The sequence below is a fragment of the Orbicella franksi genome, chromosome 7 (genome assembly GCF_964199315.1).
Source record: "Orbicella franksi chromosome 7, jaOrbFran1.1, whole genome shotgun sequence".
NCBI classification, from domain to species: domain Eukaryota; kingdom Metazoa; phylum Cnidaria; class Anthozoa; order Scleractinia; family Merulinidae; genus Orbicella; species Orbicella franksi.
Genome location: NC_138151.1, coordinates 22711705 through 22732322, shown reverse-complemented (window position 1 = coordinate 22732322; position 20618 = coordinate 22711705). Strand labels below are relative to the sequence as shown.

The 20618-nt window shown below is 39.4% G+C and overlaps 1 protein-coding gene across 7 annotated transcripts in view; it reads left to right on the top strand.

Moving 5' to 3' along the window:
• Positions 1–20618, top strand: part of LOC145492265 (hemicentin-2-like) — a 153099-nt gene that overhangs the window by 50315 nt on the left and 82166 nt on the right. Inside the window, exons 11-15 of one of the 7 annotated variants that reach the window (XM_081471659.1) lie at positions 1079–1120; positions 2700–2816; positions 4511–4538; positions 5764–6046; positions 8723–12761. The exons of 4 other annotated variants lie outside the window; for them this stretch is intronic. In XM_081471659.1, the coding sequence (XP_081327785.1) occupies positions 1079–1120; positions 2700–2816; positions 4511–4538; positions 5764–6046; positions 8723–9055 (803 nt within the window). In that variant the 3' untranslated portion in view covers positions 9056–12761. Of the gene's footprint in view, positions 1–1078; positions 1121–2699; positions 2817–4510; positions 4539–5763; positions 6047–8722; positions 12762–20618 lie in introns of those variants that run through there. 2 more of the 7 variants (XM_081471661.1, XM_081471660.1) reach the window with 2 other exon arrangements.

Sequence of the window (20618 nt, the reverse complement as noted above, 5' to 3'; positions counted from 1 at the left end):
AGGTGTATTAATGGGTACCAGGGAGTTTAATGCTGAGGGTTAACCATGTGATTGACTAGCATCTCATCCAGGGAGGAGCACAAATACTCCTAGTTGTTTCATGCTACTGAAACCGGAGATAAGCCCCGACCTAATGGGCCACTTAACTCGTATGCGGACTTTACTTTTGACTTGTGATGCCTTTCGTTACCCATGGCCAATCAATTGCGATAACTTGGAGCCGGTTTCAAACGTTCGCAGGCTGAGACTTAAGAAATTTCCTTGAGAGTGAATGATGAATTTGACAATTTGACAATTTAATATTTCTGCCCTCGACGGTTCCCATGTTTTGGTTGGCCGGTTCAAATAGAAGCTAGCAAAATTTGTTAAAAAGATGTCAAAAGTTAATGAAAAACTCAGTTGTCTCAAGTGGCAGCCGTACGAGACGTAGCACTGTAGAATAATAGTTATTTGTAATCAGTTCACTTGGCTACGTAAGTTTACCAAGTATACTGCTGCATTTACAATAGTACAGACATTTTATAAAGGTCTTTTTCTAGACGCAGACCTCGACTAATTCCCCCCCCCCCCGCCCCCCTCTCTTCAGCCAACAATTTATCGTGTTCCCAACGACACTCAAACATTACATTTCTTTCTTCTTACGTTGGACTCCCACGCAGCGAGACACTCGTTTTAAATTTGGAAAGTTTTAGTCCTAGTTTGGTTAAACGGTGTAGCAACTGCCTAAAAGCTTTGTATAATCAATGTCTCATAATATTGTGTTTGTGCTTGTTCAAATGATGGACAACGATACCCACCGAACTAAAACACAGCTGGCAGCGCTAGCTGGAAAATTAGAAGTCGGTGTGTGATCTACAGCTTTTTCGATTTTCCAAATATTTTAGTTGGGTTTATTTCTGTTAGAAACTATTTTGAGGAGAAGAAAGGACACAGACAAAGCATTTAGCAAACACACTCTGGCCGGGTGCACGATATGATCGTACTGTGTACATTTCGTTCAGCCGTACTCATATTTCCAAGGAAACCAGCGCCTCATAGTTAAGTTTATATTGATTAATAAATATCTGGTCTTTTCCAGAACCAGGTTGTAGTGGATTTTTCAAAAAGGAAGATTGCGACAGTAAGTGTCACGAGGCATGGCGTATTCAGTTATTTATTATCTAGGAAACTCAAATTGTGATTCATACAAACCGTGTTGGTATCATACGTGTTTTTAATATCAGGTGTTTGTCTGAAAATAATCGCCGTTGTTTCTTTTTACCAGTAGCATTTGGATAGATTAGGGTAGGTCCAGTAGTGTTTCCATTACTTTTAGAGCATCATGCAGACTGCGAGTGGCGAGAGACGCCCATTCCCCTCCCGTTTCTTTCCCTTACTTTTTCAATCGCGCGGACGATTTTAGAAATTAACACCGACTACCTGTAGTCTAAGCATTATTTGGCTTTTGGAATAGCCAGGTAAACCTGAAGAGGTAGAGAGACAGGCGTCAATAAAGATAATTTTTTTGTAATAACTGAGTGATTTACTATTTATGATATCGTGGAGGAAGTCTCTAAAATTGTTGTCTTTTCAGACGCCTCGCGTCCCACTTTCTTTAGGGTATTTAATTGTTGTTATTGCAGTATATTTCTAGATTTTTCCCTAATGTAATCCTTAGCCTACATAGCAAGCGTAAAGCGTAAGTTGGGGCGAGAGCAAAACTCGATGAAGAAGGGGTGGTGGCGAGGGAGAGAACGCTTGCCCGCAAACCCTTCGATTTTGAAAAACGCCCACTGGTTTTCACGGTTGAGTTCATTTATTGACTGACAACCTTGTCACCAAGCTGTGCCACGGCTACATGTATTTACATACTCATTTAAAGGGCAATAACACAAATGTTCGGCTTAAGACCAGCTTTCTTGTGGTTTAACTCTAACCGTTCATTAGCTTGATGGTCATTTCATTCTCTTGCGGCTAAAAAAATATTAAACTGTTGAATTATAGACTCACCCGGAAATCGGAAGCTTTTGTTTGAAAAATGTCAGCGTGAGTAAATTCGCTTTTGCAGGGAAAACAACAACCAGTCACTGGCTTCTAAAATTCGGTCTTTTCGGTCATCTGGACACGAAAAACGACTCTGTAAAGCTAAGCGAGGTTGCCAAATAAGACTATCAAAGATTGGTTCTCCTTCCCTGGTTCCTGTTTGATCTTCGCGCACGATCGTTAATTAACAGCAGCTGAAAGGTCTTAAAAAGCTTTTGCTGAATTCAGCGGGTAATAGAGTCACCAAGTATCTATCCTCTAACACATGGTGTCGTCTGAGTAAAATCGAATAACTATCATGCACGTCAAGTCTAATAAATCTTCGCTAAGGCTAGCACAAAGCCCGGGCACAATGTCACAAACCTTCCTCCACGACATTGTGCAAGTCACGCCCGAATTATTCTTGGTATCATTCAAGCGAAGTTGATACACTTGTCAATCAAGATGACCACGCCACACCGATCAGGAGCCCCGTTCATGGGCGAACAGGTAGTTTAAAATCGAGGAGTTTGCGGGCAAGCGTTTCCTCTCTCTCGCCCCACCACCCCCTGCTTTGTCGAATTTTTGTTCTTGCTCCGATATTAGCACGGTCAGAATGCGGAAAAGCTCCTTTGTACAGGAACGCTTGCTACGCAGGTCATGTAATTCTTGCACTGTTTGTTCGCTTGTTTGTTTAGTTAATTTGGTGATCGTAATTGTCATTGCTCTTCTGGGATTGGTCGTCATTTGTATCATTTTCGGTATCATTGCATGCTTGGTAAAAAACAGGACGAAATGTCGGAAAGACACCAAAGGTGAGTAGGATTAGTCAATATACTTTTGCTTTTAGTTTCCTTTATGGCTTGTAATTCAGTCAACGTTCGAGCTGTTAAATCAGGTTGCGGTTTAATATTAAACTTTATTATATGGCTCTGTCTCACAAGGACTGGGAACTACCAAATTAACGAATTTGATTGGCTGAAATCGATATTGAAAGCGGTCTAGATTTTCCCATCTAGACCGGCATCTAGACCGGTGATGTTTTCCAGTGAAAAGTTGCAAACTAAAATGCAAAATTATTGACTGTTTTCATCGAGCAATATTTATTTGTGGAAGTGCCAAAAAGCCTGATGAGAAAAAAGAAGTAAAGAGGACGAGCAAACTTTGGCGGAATTAAATTCAGCTCCTCTCCGTTCACAAGCAAAGTGTCAGTTAGTACAAACCAGTTACATTAAAAGAATTAAATTGTTCTTGTTTGTGCCATGTAATAAACATCTTATTAACTGAGCCTAGTCAGTCTGTATGGGAGAATCTTGACCTCGGTTGTGTACACAGACCTCACTACGTTCATCCTGTACTCACGACCTCGGTCAAGATTCTCCCATACAGACCTCCTGCTCCGGTAAGAAGAGCTAAATTCAATTAAAATATAAAATAAAAAGTTGTAATCGAAGATTGAAACGAAGAAAGGAAATCAAATTTTCGTTGATGAATTCCATACCTCCTTATCACCCTCCTGAAAGAGAGCTTGACCTGTTTTGACTGTTGTGTAGTTTCTTGTAAACACTATTGTTGTGCCTTTTCAGTTCTTAAGTGACGTAAGGGTACTAGTTTCTAAAGAAACTGTTGGGCTGCGTTGGCGGGCAATTGAAGCTTTACTAACTCGTTACCGCAGTACATTTACGTTATCAACTTCAGGATGATAAATAACTAAGTGTTTCACTTGCCAGTGGACGCAGCCCATCAGTTTCGTTAGTTACACAGGAAGTCTCGATGCTCGATATACATTGTGTTTCATGTTACCTGTAATTTGTGACAAAGTGGTATTAAAGACGTGCAGCTAATTTGGTGTATTTTCGTGGGCTTTCTGCCTGAATTTGTATTAGTTTTGTATGGAGAATATTGATTTTGGTCAGTGGTCACTGTTCAGTTAAGGTTGTCTTCGGTAATATACATTCAAGTTGTGTTTGACACTGACCCACTGAAACGTTGAAACAACAGTTATAGCAACTCAGAGAAAAACGTTTCGACCGAAGAACTTCCGCCTTCGTCGGTTTAAAAAGCCAACTGAAGTAAGCGAAATCGGAGTTTCAAGAATTAATGCAGTGTACATGCGTTTTTATCCTTACAAGTTCTCTTGTTTTTAAGAAAACAAAAGAAGAGAATAAATTAAGGATAAAAGCGCATGCACACTACACTAATTCTTGAAACTCCGATTTGGCTCATTACTTGCTATCTCACAGTTCAAAACTCTGCACGTGCTAAGCCAGCCAAATGAAGCGAAATACGAATACTGTGCGACGTGACAAATCACTCGGGTGACCTGTAAATACTTGGAATATTGCAAGTTGCCATAACTGTTGTTTAAACGTTTCAATAGGGTCAGCGTCAGATACAACTTGGAATTTATATTACTGATGTCCATCCCTGACTGCAGCGTAGGCATTTTTAGTTTAAGAACTGTCTTGCTTGGGAGTAATTCTGTTCCATTCTTATTTTTTCATTACAGTTCATTCAACATCTGAAGAGCAACCATTGTAAGTGCCTTTTGTTCTTTTCTTTTTATTTTACTCCATGTGATCTAGATGTCAATCAAGTTTAGTAAATACTGAACCACAGATTAAACCAATGTCGTAACTCTACTAAGTTTTATAATCCATCAAATATTTTCGCTCGCTCGTGATCAGTCTAAACGCGTCATGTGACCGAATATTCCCCAATTTTCCGTTGCGAAAAAGATTTGAAGAAGAATAAACACAATAGCCTCCATTTGGGGCGAAAATATGCTCGGATATTTGGCCTTGGACATTATCTGTTCCTCGAAGCTCATAGCTTTCCTTGAGCTACGCTCTCGGAAAACTGTTCGCTTCTCGGAACAGATAATGTCCGCGGACAAATATCCTAGCATATTTTCACGCCAAATGGAGGCTATTGTTTACATATACAAAGTTTAATACCAAACGTGTTTTAGAAAACGTTGGTAAATGTATAAAAACTATTGAATGAGCACAAAATTGTAAACAGCAGCTGAATAAGATTAAACAGAATACGGGACAACTGAAAACTGACACAATTTCGTTATGAAAGTGAAACGAATATTCGCCATATAATTGTGCTTAATATATTCAGTGAAGTTAATATTGCTTTATAAACATGTACGCAAGTATATGGTTAAAAAGACTACCGAGACTACTGAGAATAACCCCAGCTAGTGGTCAGAACGAGACCTGAGCCTGCGATCTCCAGATTTTACGTCCGGCGCCCTAACCACCTGGCTTGCCGTCTTTTCATACAATAAAAATAATAAAAATAATAATCATAATCATAATCATAATCATGATACTAATACTAATACTAATACTAGCAATAATACGAATAATAATAATAAAAACAACAACTAAAAAATAATAATAATAATAATAATAATTTATATTGCGCAGGTTACGTGAATATATGATCACCTGCGCATTACAAAAGTGAGCTATAAAGCAACTGAAAACTAAAAGGTATAATAATGTAAAATGAGCTAAAAACTACGCTAAAAAACTATATTAAAAAAATAGATAAATAATGTTAAAAACTAGATGAATATAGACGGATGCAAATAAATAGACAAATAAAATTAATTCTAATTTAATCATAGTTATACAAACACTCCGTTTACGTCAAACTGAAACGTCCTCCTCACTTTAAAAAATATAGTGGTCTTTAAAAGACTGAGAAACAATCTTTTTCATTTTAAAATGTCTTCCAATATTTCAGTTTCAGAGAGAATAGCACTCCAGGAGACGGCAATTGTAATTCCCAAGTCAGCAACGGGCACGCAGAAGCTGGGCCTGGGCCCTCAGGAATAACTGACTATGCTGTTGTTGATAAGTCTGCGAAGAAAGGAAAGAAGAAAGATAAGAAAGATGAAGAGCAAAAGCCACAAGCTGAACCACCTCAGTATGCAGCCGTGGATAAATCTAAGAAGAAGAAGAAGAAAAAAGAAGAAGTACCAGAGGCCACTCATGCACAAGTTGACATGTCAAAGAAATCGAAAAAGGTATGCCAACGACTTATCTTCTTTTGTTTCCTCTTCTTATTCGTTGCTGCAGTTTAGTGACGCAGTAATTAAATGTCATCATCATCATTATCTATCCTATCTGTGTCTAGGTGGCACATAGCGCTTCAGTGATTCTTCACCTCTCGCTCCGGCTGACAGCCACTTTGCGAGCCTCCTCTCCACTTTTCCATCCCAACTCCTCACTCCTTCACTTCTCAGCCATTCTGCACCAGGTCGGTCTTGGTCTTCCGACATTTCTCCTCCCCAGGGGTAGCCAGCTCAATGCTATTTTAATTTAATACAGTAGTAATGAGGCCTTATGTGCCACGAGGCACAAAGAGGCTAAGTGAGTGAATGTATTAGGAATGTGTATAACGTAACACAGTGTAATGCCATAGCCCACATTGGCTGACAATGTCATATAATCTAAATTATGCCACTTTAATGAACTATTTTCCTGTGACTCCCGATTAATCCTTTTTTTGTGATTTATCGCTACAATAACAAAGCCTTCTCGTCAGCAGAAGTCAATACAGTAGAACAAATCTAACCTTTCTTCATTAGAAGGACAGAAAACTAAGGCTACGGTCGAGGCTTGTCCTCCAGTTTGATATGGCAGCATTCAATTCTTCTCTTCCAGCCCAGGTTGGACTTCCTTCGGTTTTCCTCTCCGTTCATAGAGACCAACTAATGTTACAGTGAAATCTGAATGTCCCAGATATGCAGGGGTGGTAACCTGAATCATGTTTGGCAGTGTTTATTCCGTCTAGCAGGTGCAAGGCAAGGCTCACGTTTCCAAGGTGAAATGAGCCATCTAAAAACTAAGACTGTCTTGTTTCTGGCTTGGATTAACCTTTTTCAAATTTCAACTCCACATGAACACACAAACTACCTGGATTACCTAAATCAGAAAGCAGATTGGCTGCAAGGGAAGCCTCAGTTTCCTTTGGAATATTCAGTACACACATCGAACTCATTTTTAACTTGGTAAATAGTATTTCCAAGTTGTAGGTGTAAATGGGACATTCACTCCTTCTCTGCTTCGCTTCTTCCTTCGCTTCCTGGTAGACTTTTTTGTGAATCCGCTGACCAATGTATAAGGCTTTCGCAATCACAGCGAAGTTCAAGGTCTTCAAGGTGCAGGTGAAACGATTTTCTGACTGAGTGAATAATTAACCCTGAACGAACGTCTCTTACAGAGGCTAACAGACCAATTTCGATATATTAAAATTCAGCCTACCACAATAGACCTCAGCACGAGGCTCTGGGGAATAAACCCCACAAACTCTGTAGTTATTACCCAGAGACTCGTACTGAGGTCTATTGCTTTAGGCTGAATTTTAATGTATCGAAATTGGTCTAAAGGTGTCCGCTTAATATAGGTTTGACTGTACCCGACTGCAGAAAAAGAAGATATTGAAAATCACAAGGTTGATGAACTGTATAAATTTTCGAATGATTAAGCCGTGATTAGAATTTTTAGACGGGAAACGGAAGGGAGAATGAGGAGAATGCGTTTCGCTATAATTTTTACGGTACTGTAAATTAAAATATTGACATGGCGAAATGATAGCAACAAATAGTTGATAAAAAGAAGCGACGTCACACAGGGCTGGGAGATCTGCAGTCAGCCACTAGCATCTCCTTGGGAACGGAAGAAAACAAAAACAGAAACGAAAAAAAAAATCATTACAACACGCGGTATTCTTAGTTGGTCATCCAACCAAGTGCTAACCTGGCTGAACAGACCTTTACTTCGACGGTCTGGTGTTGTCGCATTGCTGTCCTTGTGATATAGTGATTCCACGCTTAGCGTAGTATTTTATTTCTAAGGTCTCACCGAGAAGATAACAATAAAAAGAACAAACAAATTTCGTCGCCCGCACCTGGAATTGACCCCAGAACCTACTAAACCTCTCTTTTAGATCTCGCCAAAAATATATATACACAACCTTATATCGATCGAGCAGAAAAATGGATGGGCTTGGCGCAAGACGAAGAAGCCATCAGAAAATAAGTGCAAGGGGGGGGGGGGGGGGGAAATCGCTGATATTGGCAGGAAAAACGAAGAACGAAAAATAAGGAGGAAAGAAAATGATAACGGTCAAGAATGACTTCATGAATGTTTTCCACGATGTCACATCTCTTTATGTACATGTATTCCGTTACCGTTACGTTTTGCACTATTTCAATTCGTAACAATGCCAAAGGGCTTTATCTTCATTATTTCGCCTCTGTACCTCAATATATAAATGATATATGACATACGGATTAAAAACTCAGTTCAGTGACATCAAAATTGCCTATCCGGTTTCATAGCCACTTTGATATGGTTGTGTCTCGTGACTTCTTTGCCCTTGCGTGATCACTGAATTGTAGTAGCTCCATAAGTAATGACGTGATATGCTCAGAAACAATATAGTGTATTGTGCGCTCATTTCATCCTGCACAACAGAGGCGTCTGACATTCGGATTAAAAAAGTCCGTGTCGTTGACGTAGAAAGCACAGCACAGACTCTCTTATTGATTGAATTAGAGAAACAGTCATTCAGAGATATCTTGGTAGTGCTTCTTAAGTCAAGCCATGTATGGATTGAGAGCGTGATGCGAGACATCGGTTGTCCTTGACCAGAATCGATGGAAAATAATTTATTTTTACATATTCACTTGAAACAGAAACCCAAGCCTGGTGAGGTTCTCTATGCTGACTCGGGTGACTTCCATCAAATGAAAGAACTGCCTAAAGTGTCCACCTCACCTAAAGCTCTACCCCCGATCAAAAAGCCCGAACCTTATGCTGAAACTCAATATGCTGACATCACTCAGTTTCTGAAGGGGGATGCTACACTGCCTGACAGTAACAACAGTCAGGGACCAGCTACTGGAACCCAGGCTGCTCCAGCGCCTGAAAATAGTAACAGTCAAGAACCAGGTACCAACACTAAGGAGACATCCCAAGCTAGTAACCCAGGAGGGGATGGTGGACCAGGCCATGAAACTAATTTCTAAAAGCTTAGAGGAACATATTGCTTCCCCAAGTGAGTGAGGTCTAGTTTCTTTCTCGAGAGCCGTTTGTCATGCAAAATGGTTAATAGTTAAGGCACAGTCTTGGCTTCTTTTGTTTCTTTTCTTAGTTGTTGACTACAAAATTATAGACGGTCTTTTTGAAGGACTATAGATGAGGCGTTTTGCTTGATATATTTTTTCTAACAACAAAGGTTTTTGTTTTTTAAATACGTAATTTGTTAAGACATGTAGAAACGTTTTGTATCATATTTAGTCAAGTTTTGTGTCGCGGAGCATGTAATTAATTACATGCTTTTATATTTTTGTAGTTATAAAGAGCATGACGTGTATATTTGTGCGTGCCAGTCTAGGTATTACTTTGTACTGACTTGTATGCAAGCAAACCGCGAATAAGCCTCTCGACTTAGAATATCACGATAACTTTAGGAATTAGGCAGCGTGTGGATATAATTTCTTTTTAAGTGAATTAATATTCTTGATAGCAGGTTCATTCCATAGATGTAGTGCAATAAGGAACAAAGATAGCTTCAATTTCTTTAACGTAAATCAAGATTACGATTGAAAATTTCTTGTCACAGAATAAAATAGACTGAACATAACACTTCCTTAGCTGCATGGCTTTTCACGTCTGCTGGCTAAATTGTCAAAGAATTGTGCAGACTAGGTAGTCTAGAGCCCGGGGGTTAGCACTTCGTAAAGTCGGCCGAATCTTTGCACTTTTTAATGAATGTATGTACTTTATGTACTTTATTTACTCTTATTTTGAACGTGGTACATTAGACTTATTACGTCCTTGTTGTCTCCCATGTAAGCGTAACAGGGTAGTTGGATTTCACGAATATGCCAGCTGCCAAACGGTATTTGCTATAAGCTTTTTAAAAAAACATTTCAAAACTCTTTTGTTCTTCTCATGGCTCAGTGAGGTCAAGAAGCAAAAGCCTTTCCCACCCTACACATCCCCCAGGTTAAATAACTAGAATCTTTTGTACACAGTGAGTGAAAGCCAACTGTCTTATCTATTCCACACCTGACGAGGGGCTAAAATGCTTCTTGTATCAGTTACTTTGTGCTGAAACAAGATCGATGTCAACTATTTGGTCCATTGACACGCCCTTACAGAAAGACTGCTTTCTAAATACTATCTTTTACAATATGTCAAGGAGGAGTTCTAACATGGGATTATTTATCAGTTAAGGGGCGTAACCAGGAGAGTCACACTCTGTCAAAGTGAGGGTACTCACCAAATTGTCATTTCGTTTACGCCACCTGTTGTAGGTTGTTTGGTTAAAAAAAGGCTTACAAAAGGGTGGGGGTCACGGGCACCCCAGGACCCCCCAGCCACGCCCCTGCAGTTGTCGTTTTGCTTTATATATACTAAATTTGATGTGTTAAATTAAAACGAGAGTCATAACCTAATTTGGGAATTTTGAATAAATATTTGTAGAATTTGGTATTGAAAACATAAAATTCCCACCTCCACACAAGTTGTTTATGCGTTTAGTTGCGTTTTAGCCTATCTGAAATTGATCCACAAAATCAAAAATCTTGTGTTTTAGTGTACATGGACTGTCGGTCTCTTTTTCAACCCTTTTTTGAAAATAACATGAAATCATTTCATTTCGTCTGCAAAATCGTCTCACAAAACTAAATTTCTTTTCTTGCCGTGTTTATCTGTTTTTTTTTAGTCCACTTATACAATGAAGTGTCCTAGAAGTATTATGTTTTGTCAGTCACTGTTAATATTTTGTTCTCCCGGTATTGTAGACTATTACGGTTGCTAGTTGCAGTTTGTCTTAAAACTTGTTCACACTAAATTTGCACTAGCCATTTCATAGTGTTCCTTGAGTTTTAGCTTTAACATGTCTGGGTTTAAGCTCTACATGTAAATGGATAAAAGGATAAACGTAATCCAAATTTGTAGAAACACGGATGTTTAAAAAAACATTCGGTTTGTTGTAATGAAAATTTTGAAGGCGTCAAACGTCAATAAATGCATAGATATTGTGTAATAGAAAAGTTAGTTTCCTTGGTAAGAAAAGTGTTCAAGCAATGTTAATACAGAATAAATTGCTTCAGACTTTGTCGAGTCAGAGCGATTTTGTTTCTTCGGACATCAGATACCGTGTTCTCGTTTTGATGATTTCGCGATGAGTGCGTTTTCTGAAGAAAACCACATTGATCGTCATTCCAAATGGTTTTCAGTTAAAAGTAGAAAGGTTTTAACATTGCTGCTTTTCTTCCATGTCATTCTTAATTCACTCACGAATAATATCAATACAATACAATGTTTGATCATTCATCCATTATGCTATATTATCCAAGTAACCATGGTATTTTAGTATTTTAGTATTGTGATTAGATTTTCAACGTAGTTTTAGTTTTAACGTATAGTTAAAAAGTGTTAATCTGTATACATAAATTTGTATTTTTAACCTGATGTTATTTATCCAGGGGCCCTACGGATACCAGCCTTTGAGCTGAACGGGCTACCCTGTTTAAATAAAGTTTTACTTTACATTACCTAACTTGTAATAATATAGGTCGATTGACGGCTTTGTACCAACAGAGTTAACGTGTGGTAGTTGCCTTTGGAAGAACGTTTCCCCCAACGTGACGGGAGACCACTTGGCATTTTTGCCAGTGTGCAAATACAAGTGGAGAGCAGTTTTCTGAAGAAATTTGTTCAGTCAATCCCAAAATGTGAGTGGAAATAACGGAGTGAGCCCAGCAAAATTACAACAACAAGGAACATAATCTATAGCTGGTGCTAAGAGCGGGAAAATTTCACCTCATAATTGATTGGAAGAACAGCATGTTTCCTTTTGAAAGTCGTCTGCCACACTATGTCAATCTTTGTTTTTTGGCTTTTAATGCTTTTTACTTAACAGCGCGATAGTGCCAATTAAATGGTGATATATTTTAACCATGTAACCTTACAATATCCAGTGTGTTGCTTAACAGCTCTGTTGTGTAGTCAACAGGGTGAAGATGTGTGGTAGTTGCCTTTGTTAGCGACTGGTTAAAACCATCTCTGTTCTCGGTGTTCTGCTATTGTACAATTACCAGTGGTAAATGTCGAGAAGTTTTCAATCACTATCACAGAGAAAAAAACCATGTTTGCTCTTAGAATGTGAAGGTCTTCTGTCTGCACTTTTTTAATCTTTGTTTTCTTGGCTTACATGGTTTTTACTAGACGGTAATTAACTGCCAATTAAATGGTGATAAGTCAGTTTTAATATTTCAACCATGTAACCTTACTTACAATATTCAGTGTGTTGATTAACAGCTCTGTTGTGTAGTCAACAGGGTGAAGATGTGTGGTAGTAATCTTTTGGAGGCGACTGGTCAAAACCATCTCTGTTCTCGGTATTTTGCTATTGTACTTATACCAGTGGTAGATGTCGAAACGTTTTCAATCACCATAACAGAGTTTAAAAACCAAAGTTTGGAACCGAACCATTGACAGCAAACGGAAGTAAATGGAACGGACACGGTCATCGTCTCCATAAGCAAATAAGTGCAATTACTTCCGGACATCTGAATACATGTATTCTCTTGGTTCTGGTTTTTGCCATCGCTGTACAAAAGTCTTCTACCTCAAATGTTTTCTTTTACTATTGGCCGTTAATGCTTTTTAATAGTCTAACATGTAACCAATTGTAGCGCTCATTAAATGCTGATAAATTCACATCGTAGTTTGCGTCGTTCGTGTTTTCCCCTCTTCTTGATGTTAATTTCGTGCACAGTTTCTTAAAAACGAATTGCCTAGCCCGCCAACAGCAGATGAAGGGATGAGGGACTCTTTTTATCGTTCTTGGACTTGGCCACGCTGAGAACTTAGAGCCTGATTACATGAGCCGGGCTGTTGTCAGTTTGCCAGAATCTCGGCACGTTTGTTAAACGCAACAAAAATCAACTTCGCGATTACATGACAACCGGGCCAGCCCGGTTAGCCGAGAACACGGTATCGCGGTGCCGGGATAACGGCTAACCGGGCTGAGATTTTTCGATGTAATCGCGTTTCGCAGGTCAGCCCGGCTCATTAAGCCAGCGAGAGTATATATCGAGCGGCTCGCGCCTTCGCGCCAAAATCAAGCTCGCTCCGGTCTCCTGCAGTTCATCGCATCAGCCATCAACCGGGCTGGCTCGCCTCATGTAATACAAGGCTGAAAGTTATCTCGGCACACCGAAGCAGCCCGGCTCATGTAATCAGGCCCTGAAAGGCCTAATGAAATTGACACGTTCTGGGAAAGCGTTCCACAGCTATCCCGCAGTTAGTGGAAAGCGCTAGTCCCGTTCTGGCCCTTTCTCTGTCACCCAGCGGCACGGCGCCCTCGGAAAAAAGGGTTATAGAGTGGAGCGATGCCTGCCAGACGGAGGGCCAAAACTGGCTGTGGAAAGATCTAGCCTAACCCAGTTAGGTTGTGTTTCAAGCAGTTGTAGGGAACAATGTTGACTAATAGATTTTACTAATGAACAATACTGAGATTCCTATGACAAAATTAATTTCCAATGCAATTGTTAAAGAGGTCAAACGTGCTCTGTTTTTGATCTCATTATATCACTTCTAAAGTAATCGACAAAAAAAAAAAACCAGCTTGCTATGAGAGCATTTTATTTTTTACAAATGTATCGGAAAGAGAAAAGAGCACAAATTTAAGTTTTTAACCCTAAAGTAGCGAATACTTCTCCCACTTTGACGTAGTTACAACATATTTTCACATTGTATACAACTGATTGTGTTTACGGGTTAAGGTGGCTGGCAACAGTTTCCAGCACTTTTCCAACAGGTATACTTTGATGGAACAATACTACTTCTCTTATCAAGTAATGCTACAATGTCGGTATCACGTAAACACCCAGCCATCGGCTAACCAATATTAGTATATTCTCAGCTCCGACTATTGCATTTCTAGCTCTCTGATTGGCTCAAAAACTCCGACTATGAGCCATTAGTCGGAGTTTTACCTTATATGGAAAACAGTGCGCCAAGTTTAAAAATTTTCCGCTCTGTAAAATTGTTGAAATAAAAATCGGCGGCAAAAACCCGATTAAGAATATACTAAAACAATTATTCCATTCGACCTTGTTGGATATGAAGTGATCATAACCAACTCGCGCTACGCGCTCGTTGGTTATTTATCACTTCATATCCAACGCGGTTTCATGGAATAATTGTTAAATAATAGTAATCTTTATGGCGCGATAGGTTACCATAGTGACCATAAAACCTGTTAGAAACGCCCTTAATTTTATTTGTGAGTGCTTGGAACTCAAATCCATGCTCAAAATTTAAGGTGGCTATGAACCCTCTCTATAGAACGTTTTTTTAGAAAATGCGATAAAATAGCTAGGGGCCTGCACCCAGCTTGTTTTTGAGTTATAATCACTTAAAGCTAAAGGTGTTTCCAACAAGTTGTATGGTAAAATGATTGGAAATTTGTGTGATATCATAATTGTTTCATAAAAGTATTACATGATGGAGAGAGCTGAAACTATTGTCAGCCACCTTGATGTAGATGAACACTAAATCCTTATCTCGCTACAGACTTGTCTGTCTAACATGTTTTAATTTGCGCTTGTGAACCCGGAATTCAACATGCCAACAAGTTCCCTGTGACAAAGTGGTAAGCAGTTAGTATGTCTAGTAAAGTCAAATTTCCAGGTTAAGTTAAACGTTACCCTCCACAAGAAAACAGAGTAAAAGGTGTTTGGCGTACTAGGTCTTGGATGCGTGCATACCATAATTACTCAAATTGAGCACCCAAGGCGCCAATTTCCATTTGGTAGCACAAAGGAAGGTGATTACTTGTTTCTTTTTTCGACATAAACATCAGAGGCACTATTAAACACAAGATTTTATGAAAATGCCTCTATTTTCCCTAGAATCCCCATGAAAATCTTTGCATGACCCATGAATCCTGGCTGTAGCTGTGGCCATGATTTCATGGCTCCTGTATTTCTAAAGATTAGATTTTTATACATCGTGAAAATGGTTGATTTAAGTGGTCATTCATTTGATAGGTCATAAATTTCCTTTTAAGCGAATTTTTTCCACTCGGGCGATTTCCCAAATCTAACATTTCACTTATCTTTAACCCTTAAGAATTCCTTCATCCTTCCCACTGCTCCAACCTTTGAAGCAAAAGAAAACAACTGCTCCATGAAACAGGCCCTTTTCGAGCTGTCATTTCCCCATGTTATAACGAGGTTTGCACGACAATGGGCGTGTGCGGGAAACTCGTATCTATTAATTTTGAGAGTTTATGCATCAGGGTATTCGTTAATGTTGACTATGTCAAGTTGCAAGGAAACCATTTATCTCAAAGAACACTTTTAAACTAAGTGGCATCTTTAAGTGACGCAGTTTTTGTTACGTTCCGATACTGTCGTAATCATAATCATGGTATTTTTCGTCTCATAATACACCTGAAAAAATACTGTTCTGATTGGCTTAAGGACGGTGCCTACTAATTGCGAAGGTTTTTGCGCCAGGTTAAGACCACACGGAAAAAGTAGATCTTTGCAAGGGCTATTGGAATCCACAAAGAAAAATGGGGGTAGCCACGCATTTTTTCGAGATGAGTAGCCTTAAATCTCAACAAAAATGCTGACATCAGCATTTTCCTGTAAAAAGAAGGAAAGGATATTTCTTCACAGATTTCCACAGAATTCGCCTTTACATACAGAATAGCAAACACATTTAAAAGAATCTTTAAACTACTTGGCAAATGGTAACAAAAAAAAAACATTTTTGATATGTTTTTAATAACAAAATCGTTGCAAAAGCGCTTTTAGCGTATCTGACAGCCTTCCTCTGGTTCAGCTAAAATACAATCTAAATACCCTTTGCTCACAACCAGAAACTAATCAAGTGTTGAATAGACTTAACACTTCCATTTGATAACATAAAATGTAGGGGTAACCACGCGTTTTTTAAAGTTATTGATCTTTTTTGAAAACTTTTACGGCGCCCGTTACATTTTTCCTGTCACCCCCCCCCCCCAGTAAGTAAGACATTTGCGTATCTCGCACTTGTTTTGCACGCGCACTACGCCATCTGCAGGTATATGTTTACAGTTGGATTTCAGATTAATTTTCGACAGATAACAGCTAGGTTTTCAGCTGGAAGACGTAAACAGTTCGTGGTTAGCGATATGCTGCTATTCTGGTGTTCCTGGTTTAAGCACAGGTTCATTAAACTTGATTTGGTCACAGTAGGAAAATTTTGATTTCATTTTAGTCGTGTATGTGATAGCGTAGTTGATTGCGTCAAATGTCAGCCCCAGCGCGCGTGTGGAGCTAAACCATGGCTTGCGTGATGCGCAGAAAGTGTGCGCACTAGCAAAAGTAGGCACCGTCCTTAAAAGGAGAGCAGTTTTCATCTAACGCCAAAGCAAATTTGAAACAGTCCAGAAATTACAACGTAGATTTTCGAGGTTACTACGAAGACATTCATGACTATCGATGGTAATCTGAGGTATTTTGAAGTTCACCCGAGATATGCGAAGATAGCCGAAGGTAAACTGGACTTTCCGAGCCCGTGTAAGGAAACAATGTGTAGACGAACTTAAATAGTATGCATTCAAGTGTAGTATTAAGAAGTAATCACACGATTATTCTCATGCAATTTGGAATAAATAAGCACTTGTAAATTTTGTTAGCCTTTAAAAGATTTACTCGTGCTTATTTATTCCAGATTGCACTCAAAATCATGTGATTACCTATAGAAATACAGTAGATATAAATACTATTTTAATGCGGTACAAATAAATTATTTTTGTTGTTGTTGTTGTTGTTGTAATGCTTAGTAACAACACCATTTTGATTATTGTAGCGTCGTTCGAGGAAACCGGAATAAAACTCTTTCCACATGAAACTACACAATCGTGCTGCGCGAATCTAAACTTCTTATGATGCCAATGCAAACGATCTCATTATAAGACTTGGCTGGAAATATTTCATCACAAATGAAGAATAGGTAACCATTATTGGACGAAGTTGAGTAAAATATCGTGAATTGTCAGTGGCGAGCAGATCAATTACATGCGACACACTGACAAATCATGATATTTTGCTACAACCGAGTCCAGTAGTTGTTTTATCGTTTGATGACCAAGTTTGTTTTCACATTTTTAAAAATCGCTCTCTGACACCTCAGGAAGGTATCTGCCATTTTACGCGCAGGAGCATGGTTACAATTACGCATGAGCAGAATTTAGCAGCAAAACACATTTAGACGGTAATACGCATGAGCAGACCATTTTTTTTAATTTGTAGGCAGTTATTTCTACGTTACGTGGTGACCTCTCGGCCAATGAAAAGGAAGGAAAAAAACTTCATCGAAAGATAATATCAAGTAATAAAACATTTTGGTAAACCTACCAGCATATGTTACACCCAGCTGTCGTGGTAACGTCATGAACCGAGAACAATCAGTTTTAACAGTTTAAAAGAACGTATCCGGGTATAGGATAAATGAACAGCTGCTACAGCATATCAAACCCGGGAGAAACTGTGTGAAAAGGGTAGGGATGCTCGTCATCTCGCTTAGGGGTATAAATCAAGGATTCTGGTCTCATTTAGGGTTGTGATGATCAAACGCCACTATTTTTAGCTGTCAAAGTCTCTTTATAGGTGTACTCGAAGAAATAAGAAAAGAAACACTCTTATTTTCGTTTTTATGATCGATTTCAAATTTTCCCACGAACATCCCCGACCTTTTCTTTTGGCAGTCCTCCCCTTGGAATTTGTAATTGAAAATATTGCATCACTCTCGACGCCCGTACTTCCGAACTTAATTTTGTCCAATTCGATCTGTGTGCACGTGCCATAAATCGAAGGGGGAAAACGAGGATCCGCAACTTACAGCGTGGACCGAGAAGACAAGGTTAGTAAGATGAGCCAAGACATTTTTGTATCCCAACGTGTGTTTGCTAGGTTCGGGAGCAGCTTCAGATGTTAGCGGGACGTACAGAAGCAGAGAGCCCACTAAATTGGCCAATCATAGCGCGCGTAGTAACTAAGGCATTTATTTTATCATAAACAAAGTTTCCATACCCGTTTTGCTGCTCAATCCACATTCTATCTACCCAAAGTTCGCACTAATTACGGTAAATTTAACATTGGATTCTCAGCAAGAGATTATCAAGGTACTTACCTTGATAATCTCTTGATTGTCAGGCCCTAAACTCTGGATCTGAATTGACGACTCGATTAAGACCTTAAATAATTGGACCTTAAAAAAAAAAAAATGGTGCTCTTATGCCGTATGACAAGGGGTTATCAAGATTAGAGAGTGAATCCCCCATGTACTAACTAAGGTAATCCCTCTAAAGTTATTTTTAGACATTGTACCCAGTTCTTCCGCGGACATTGCTCGCGCGATGCGTGGATGTTTTCGTCGAGGATCTGTTTATGTTTCGTTTCGTTTCGTTTCGTTTCGTTTCAAAGCAAAGGAAAACGTCCAACGCTGTGGGGATGTCTTCTTTGATATTTTGATTACAATCCAGGCAAAGGAGCTTCGGCTCTCGGTATGTTTTAATACATGTCGAAACTTTAATAGGAGTTTCAATAAGAGACGGATATCCCCTGCACAAAAAATAACTGAATGAAAGGCGGAGAAATGAGTAGACAAACGAGTGCAAAGCAAACAAACGCCAAACGCAAGCTAGGCAACAGAACAAACAGATGGTCGAAAGTGCAGGCAGACGCTCGCTGCTCAAGTAGCAAAATCAGTTTAAGCAGCAACGGCAACAACGCCAAAGGCAGCATCGATTAAAAAACGACTTAATATTCAATCTACGAATCTCGCGAGAATTAGATTCATTCAGTTTGTCTATACTGTCAGAAATATCCCAAACAGAATATGTAAGACAGCGTCAAAATTCGAAAAAGAAATTTTACAAATTAGCCGTCGTATGGTTCACGTTCTCTCGAATATGTAGAATGTGGCTATTTCAACGTTGTTGTTTTGTGACCTTTTGTAAACAACGGCAAAGAAATGAAAAAAGAATTATAACGCACGCTTACACGGTCATTGTACTCGTGTCCGTTGCCGTTAAAGTTTGCTTAATTAAACTTCCTAAAACCGAATAAACAGCCAAATAATTAACAGCCAAACGAGCACAAAACAAACGAAATCCCGGCCGAACAAAAAGACGGCTGAGAGTGCAGAAAACATTTCTGCTCTGAAACGAAATCAAAACATATAAAATGACGTTCCCGCCATTTCGTCTCAGGTAGTTTCGAGGAAATCGCTTCGGCTGTCCACGTATCGCGCGAGTAGCATCCTCAGAAGAACTGGGTGCCATGTCTAAAAATAATTAAGAGGGATTACCTTAGTTAGAGGACCTATATGGGAGATTCACTCTCTTACCTTGATAATCTTTTGCGTATGATAGATCCTTCAGTTGAACAACCTTTTTCAGTCAAGATGGTTGGATATTTGCCTCGATCTTCCATTACGTCATATTATTATTATTATTATTATTATTATTATTGACCTGAACTACGTCCGTGTAAATAAACAGACAAGAAAGAACCTGGCCAACATCCAGCCCACTTATGAAGAGACACGCGCTCCGTTCTCGCGGCTCACTGAGTAACCGAACGCCTTGAAGGGGTTATATTTTCCCCTCATCCCTCCCCCCCCCCTCCCACCCTACATCCTACACCCTACGCCGCTGCTGCTGTATGTGGTGCGAGACCCGACACATGATTTGATTGATTATATTATTGAAACTTCAACGCTAGCTTCCTTCTCAGAAATCTGGTAACTGTTCAACCATCACAACGATACATCCGTTTTAAATCCCCTTGTTAAAATCTTTTTAAGGTGGGTGCTATAATCGAACGGTTTCATTTAGAAATCAACTAGCGTTACTAGCCGACCTAGCGAGTAAGCGGCGCGGGTGAATGGACCCGCTGAGCTCCCGCTGACCCGCTGGCTCCCACCAACAAGGCAGAGGAAAGAGAGCCTGGAAACCAGACTGAAGGTAGCTCTCAGGAGACCAACTGCTGATATATAGATTTAACCAAGCCTAAAACCGGAGCTCTTAAGTTATTTATTTGGATATCGTCAATAATTAGAATCCATCAAAAATTTTCGCTAGCGCGACATTGGTCTAAATGCATCACGTGACCGAATATTTCCCAGCTGGGGAATATCTGAGGATATTCCCCAATTTTCAAATCGCGCGTGTTGCGAAAAATATTTGATGGATAGTAAACACAATAGTTTCCATTTGACGCGAAAATATGCTCGGATATTTGTCCTTGGACATTATATGTTCCTCGAAGCTCACAGTTTCCCTCGAGCTACGCTCTCGGTAAACTGTTTGCTTCTCGGAACAAATGATGTCCGCGGACAAATATCCTAGCAATTTTCGTGCCAAATGGAGACTATTTAACAATTATTCCATGAAACCGCGTTGGATATGAAGTGATAAATAACCAACGAGCGCGTAGCGCGAGTTGGTTATGATCACTTCATATCCAACAAGGTCGAATGGAATAATTGTTTTAGTATATTCTTAATCGGGTT